At 29.9% G+C, this 6,748-nt stretch overlaps 1 protein-coding gene and 1 long non-coding RNA gene across 2 annotated transcripts in view; both read right to left on the bottom strand.

Moving 5' to 3' along the window:
- LOC106472271 (transmembrane protein adipocyte-associated 1 homolog) overlaps nt 1-2,813 on the bottom strand; it is a 10,415-nt gene extending 7,602 nt beyond the window's left edge. Inside the window, exons 1-2 of the mRNA XM_013932898.2 lie at nt 2,806-2,813; nt 1,986-2,118 (exon numbers count right to left, since the gene is read on the bottom strand). Coding sequence (XP_013788352.2) covers nt 1,986-2,118; nt 2,806-2,813 — 141 coding nt within the window. The remainder of the gene's footprint in view (nt 1-1,985; nt 2,119-2,805) is intronic.
- A 2,021-nt stretch (nt 2,814-4,834) lies between these two features.
- The window catches only part of LOC111089088, a 10,187-nt gene continuing 8,273 nt past the window's right edge, over nt 4,835-6,748 (bottom strand). The window contains exon 3 of the long non-coding RNA XR_002613431.1: nt 4,835-4,845. This is a non-coding gene — a long non-coding RNA (uncharacterized LOC111089088). The remainder of the gene's footprint in view (nt 4,846-6,748) is intronic.

Raw genomic sequence — 6,748 nt, 5'->3', positions numbered from 1 at the left:
AACCATAGTTTTATCTTTATTCTCATTCAACCATAGTTGTTTTATCTTTATCCTCTTTCAACCACAGTTGTTTTATCTTTATCCTCTTTCAACCACAGTTGTTTTATCTTTATCCTCACCCCCTGTGATTATTTGAATTGATGAGAAGCACAGTGAAACAACTATCAGTACTTGAATGAGAGAAATTCAAAAAACTGAATGGACGCCTAATGCAAGTTTAACTTGTACATACAAGGTAAGTAAATTAATTCCTGAAAATTATTTTTAACTTAAACAAAAATATATTTTCCATGCTTAGAAATAATCAAATGTAATATTATAAAAATAATAGAAATACATAATCTACAATACAAAATCATACAGTATTATTTACATAGAAATGAAATGATAAAAGCTTACTACATTTTCAAAAAATAACTTGCAATTTATAAATTAAATTCTTCTTTAGTGGAAAAAAATATTAGTATACAAATGTAAACAGGAAGAATTATGTAACTGTTCACACCGGGAACTGTCAATTTCATCGTACAGAATCCATTTGCATATGTCTTCCTTTTCTATAATGGCTGGTTGCACAGTAATATTTTCTACAACAAATTCATACAAATATGTTGATCCATTGAATGAAGATACAGGTATGGTTGCCATGGTTGAACTTGAACACTGAAGTCAGGTGTATCTCCCACAGCTAAGACATTCAGCCATATATCCACATGGATTATCTTTTACTATCTTCTCGTTTACCTGCTGAAGAGTTTTGTATTAATGATCATTTGCGACACATCAGTGAGATGGTACATCACCTCAGCTGATACTTTTATCTTGAACACACCTTTCAACAAGCATTACAAAAGAAATGAATTTTTCAAAATAGTTACGCATTCATATAACTCCTGTCAGAGTTTATTGTTTCACATTCACTAGTGAAAACCATCATTGAATAAAATTTAAGAAAAGTTTTAGACCAGTTAAGGAATATGCACCTTTAGTTTGTATCCAACTATTTTTACACACTTCTAGTGTCCTTCTAGTGTAGCAAGTTCTATCATTAATGGGTTCTTTTAGATTATTTGGTAAAAATAACACTAAGTTCAGTCCATGTAATGATAACATTTATTTTTTTAGTAATATTTTCTACAAATGACATTCATTTGCAGGCCTAACTTCGCAAACAACACAACAGAAACTCCAATACTTTTTGTGTTATAAAATTTATCAGAAATTATTTTTTCTTTTAAGTTTTCCCAACACAAAGCTATTATCTCTCTTTGGCTTATTCACAATCACATTTTTATAAAGATATTTTACACGGAAATTGCATGAGAGTGACAAAATATGTTATAGAGTTGTCAGATACTGTAAGAAACAAATAAAACACTATAAGCTACAGATGGTTGTTTTTTTAGCACAAAGATACACATTGGGCGATCTGCACTCTGGGAATGAAACCCAGAATTAAGCATTTTAAATCTTCAAAGTTACCACTTAGCCACCAGAAGGTGCTACAGATAGAAATAAAAACACAGAATATGATATATTAGAATATTCAATGGTCAACATTGTATATTATATATTCAATGGTCAACATTGTATATTAAAATACTCATTGGTCAACATTGTATATTAAAATACTCAATGGCCAACATTCTATATTAAAATACTCAATGGCCAACATTCTATAATATACAATTAACATATTATTTAAAAATTGACCAATGCTTATAAAAAAAGGCATTACATGTTGATTGCTGAGTATTTCAAATATTTATACAAGTTTCCTTAAACTTTTTCTACAATATTATAGAAACAGTAACTAGAACTATTGCCTAAATTTCAGATATTTTGAAAGTGAAAGGTGATTTAACTAAATGACCTAGGTTGACCCTGGTAATTTAAAGTTAACAGCTTGTAAATTATTTTAAAAAAGGAGTATCTTATATGTAATTACTCTGTAATATGTCATGATTTTCACAGGAAAAACTTACCAAAAGATAAAATGCCCAAAATATTGGACTACTTGTAGTTCTTAGTTTAATCTGAGCTCGGCTGAAATGAAGTCCAAGAAATAAAAGGAATAATACATTGGGGACAAATATACCCAAGTCCCATACTCGAACTCTAGAAAAAATAATATTTAATTATCAGTACATTTCTATGTTAAATTTACATATTATTTCCAGTACATATTACTACAAGAATCCTTTTCCTGAACTAAAAATCTGTAATAATTGATTCTCTAATAATTATAGTATTTTACATATATATGTAAACTTTTTCATTCAGTGCAGTTAAACTTATCCTTGAAAAAACTTCAGCCACAGACAATGCACAGTACGATGGTTTTACTATACATATTTGCACTCATAGTAAATCCAACATTTTCTATATTTTGGTATTGTGCCGACATGCACTCATATTTCACGTGCTGCTATTGGTGGAATTTGTTCTATGGTATGAGTGTTACCAGAGGCATATTTCCAAAAACATAAATCTGGTAACAATGAACAGTTCATTAGGCCAAGCTTCCCAGTTGAAGCTGTCAACAAAATAAAACTAATATTATCTCATTATACTCCGGATTTTATCTATTGGATCTCAAACTTTGTGAGGTAAAGCTATAATAATTAAATTTTTTATACTAAAGAATAAATTTATATCATTTTAACTTTTACTTATGTTACTTTAGGACTATATCCATTAGTCCGAAATACTAGATACGTATAGTGGAAGTCTGTCTTTTCTTCTTTCATGAATAAAATACTCAAAATTAGGTTATGCAGTTAATTTTAAAATGTTAGTGCTTACGATACCATTGTCGTAGAAAAACAACATAAAGTGGCTAGCCTTAAGAAGTGAACATCGTCGTAAACATGGTTACGAGCATGTGAAACAATATTTGTCTGAAAAAGTGTACTTAGTACAGAGTGACCCAAAATTTAATAATTAACTAACTAAAGAAAGACAACCATGAATTTTTCAACATCTTGTAGCCAAGACAGTAGTGTTACCATAAAATGTGGAAAGAAACTGAATATTTATTAGGTTAGATGAGAGCCACTAATGGTGCACATGTATAAATCTACTGGCGTGTGTTACGATGCCGTATTTTTGTGATATTTTGTAAAACTTACTTGTGAGACACTGCAGGTGTATCGCCTGATCCATGACATGTAACTAATGGATTTTAGCATGCGTGATCTCTCTCTAAGGGGTTTTTATATAAAAAATCTCAAGTTTCTGTTATGGGAGAGAAGTGTTTTTTGAGGAGTTTGATATATAGTTTAGTTTTGAGTGGCCATTTCAGACAGATATATCTGTATCAAACTTGAAATACTTTTTGAACCTAGATATTAATCGTATGTTTTTGTTATAAGCTATCATTAGCTTTTTGTGTACGACTCTAAAGAGTTTTGTAAGTTTAAGAATTAGTCTTAACTTTTGAAAGCCTTGTGCTATTTGAGAACTGTTGAAAACCGTTTTTGAAAATATCAACAAGTTTTGGTGCAGTGGACATTGAACTTTTTGTAACTATACATCTAGCGTGAATTAGAACTTTTAATTTACCACCTGAAGCTGAATTTTGACATACTATATTTGAAGTGATTACACTGGAGAGAGTTCCTATATGGATTCTATCAAGAAAGAGTGTTTTTTTTTTGTATTGTACCCTTTTTGTAAATTATTGTATACAAGTTAACATTTGATGTTTGTGTTTTTTTATTTTATAATATATCTTTAAAACCACAAAATTGCAGAGTTGTTATTTTTTATTTTTACATATTATATAGTACGGTAATACGGGATCATAACATGTCAATAAAAACTGTTTAAGTTGGGCTACAAGATGTTGAAAACTGCATGGTTGTATTTCCTTAGTTAGTTATTAAATCTTAAAACAGGTGTCACTGTAGTACAGCAACAGGTGACTTAAGTAAATGATTATTTCAATGTTTCTAAAAGCTCAACAACACTTAAACTGTAGCTTTAGTGTTCTTGTCATTTAATATAACAAGAAAAACTCTTTTATTGATATATTTATCAATTTACTGCAACTAAATAAACATTTAAAATAAAATGAAAATCCAAACTAGCAACATTAACTGGTATAACCAATTGGAAACTGTGTTAGAACTAGAAGTTAAACCTGCATTTGAACTGGAAGATATTTAATGATATAACTTGTTACACTGCTATTAAAGGATACTAAAAGTTAGTAGAAATAGTTAGATACAAATTAAAGGTGCTCTAAATCTTTTCTTATCATGACAAGTGTCATCGTAAGACAAAAATTCTGTAGTATGATTATCAAAAGCTTTTGTAGAGATATTTCTCGTTATAATAGGTCATACACTCCAGAAATCATCGTGTGCAGAAAAACAGTTTAAACTAACATGAAGATTTTTTAGTCATGTAAAATTGTGTGTTACATGACCAATTAGGTTTGTAAAGATCTGATAATTTTCTACCCATGAATATAATGCTGTTATAGATTTGTTTCTACCTATTACAATAAGCCCAGTTTACTGAAACAATAAGATCATAACTCCAAGGGAAAATGAACATGTTTATTTTCACACAACCCCCCACATCAGTTGTTACCAGAGCTAATATAACTTGAAAATACTGGTGTCAAAATGTTTTTACTTAGTAAAAACTTTAACTGTACAAAGATTCAGACATTATTATTTGTGTAATTAGACAATAACTGTTCATAGATATGATTTAAAAAAGAATTACATGCAAGTTTACCTTTATGCTATTTTTGTAAATTATATTTTTAATATTATAATTCAGATGTTTGTTCCTAGAGGGAGTGTCATTATGTAATGATGTTGATGGAATAATCTAGAAATTTCATGCAACAAGTAGGAAATGAGAATAATATACAATTGCAGAATGTCAGCAAATCAGTATTCAGTGAGCTAATTAGTAATCAGTTAATGAAGCTATCAATTCAGTGTTTGTTCGTGGCTTAGCAAGAGTTTACTGCATCTATTTATCTGCAATTCAGTTAGTCAGTTTGCTATCGAATATTTAGCAAGGGAAATCTGTAAGTAAGTTTATTAGTGAGTTAGGTTGTTTGGATGTGTCTGGAAGCAACAGCTGCAATAAAAAGCCAAATGCACAGATCTGATAAGCGAATGAAAACAGGGTAGCTATTGTGCTACCACCTGAACAACCCAAATATATTTTCAAGTCTTTCTTTAAACGCAAGGTCAATTCTGACAATAATATATAAATGTGGAACGGTTTTTGTTTGAAATAACTTTGTTACTGTTTTTAACTGTTACTTATTTGATACTTTTCAACTTTGTTTTGTTGTTATCTTTACACACAAAAAATGTATTTTATATTTTCATAAAAAAACAAAAAACTTTTTGACGTATCTCATTTTGGTAATAAGCTTCAGAAGGCTTTGAGGATTATAACAATAAGCTTACCTGTCTACGTCATATCTGTACTGGAAATATAGATTTTGTTATGTTTGTCAGTTTACCAAACATTTCTATTGTCAAAGAATAAATACACACACATGTTATGTAACAACACAGTTAACTGAATGGAAACCATACACTCGCATGTTATGTAACAACGCAGTTAACTGAATGGAAACCATACACTCACATGTTATGTAACTACACAGTTAACTGAATGGAAACCATACACTCACATGTTATGTAACAATGCAGTTAACCGAATGGAAACCATACAAGCACATGTTATGTAACAACACAGTTAACTGAATGGAAACCATACAACGCACATGTTATGTAACAACACAGTTAACTGAATGGAAACCATACACTCACATGTTATGTAACAACACAGTTAACTGAATGGAAACCATACACTCACATGTTATGTAACAATGCAGTTAACCGAATGGAAACCATACACTCACATGTTATGTAACAACGCGTTTAACTGAATGGAAACCATACACTCACATGTTATGTAACAACACAGTTAACTGAATGAAAACCACCTTTACAAGTTATTTTGTACCATTATGTAAAGTTTCAAATGAAACTAACTCTTTGACCATAGCTTAGGAAATTAGTGACATATCTTAGGAATAGGCAGTAGAATTAATGATATGTTTAACTCATTTGAGATTTGACCATATCTTAGCTATACAGTGATGAAATCTATGATCAATGTATCACTGAAAAAAAAGGATAAAACACAGAACAAATATCTTAGCTATACAGTGATGAAATCTATGATAATCACTGAAAAAAAGTATAAAACACAGAACAAATATCTTAGCTATACAGTGATGAAATCTATAATCACTGAAAAAAAGGATAAAACACAGAACAAATATCTTAGCTATACAGTGATGAAATGTATGATCAGTGTATCACTGAAAAAAAAGGATAAAACACAGAACAAATGTTCATATTATCTTGTTCTCATCCTCTTCGATGCAATGAAATACAAAGATCCCCTGATAATTATGTATTTTGTAGCATTATTCTCATCCTCTTTGATGCAATGAAATAACAAAGCTCCCCTGATAATTATGTATTTTGTAGCATTATTCTCATCCTCTTTGATGCAATGAAATACAAAGCTCCCCTGATAATTATGTATTTTGTAGCATTATTCTCATCCTCTTTGATGCAATGAAATACAAAGCTCCCCTGATAATTATGTATTTTGTAGCATTATTCTCATCCTCTTCGATGCAATGAAATACAAAGCTCCCCTGATAATTATGTATTTTGTAGCATTATAGATGTCT

This window comes from Limulus polyphemus, unplaced genomic scaffold (assembly GCF_000517525.1).
Source record: "Limulus polyphemus unplaced genomic scaffold, Limulus_polyphemus-2.1.2 Scaffold5205, whole genome shotgun sequence".
Lineage (NCBI taxonomy): Eukaryota > Metazoa > Arthropoda > Merostomata > Xiphosura > Limulidae > Limulus > Limulus polyphemus.
Note: the sequence above shows the minus strand (reverse complement) of the source record. Positions and strands in the feature narration are given on the sequence as shown.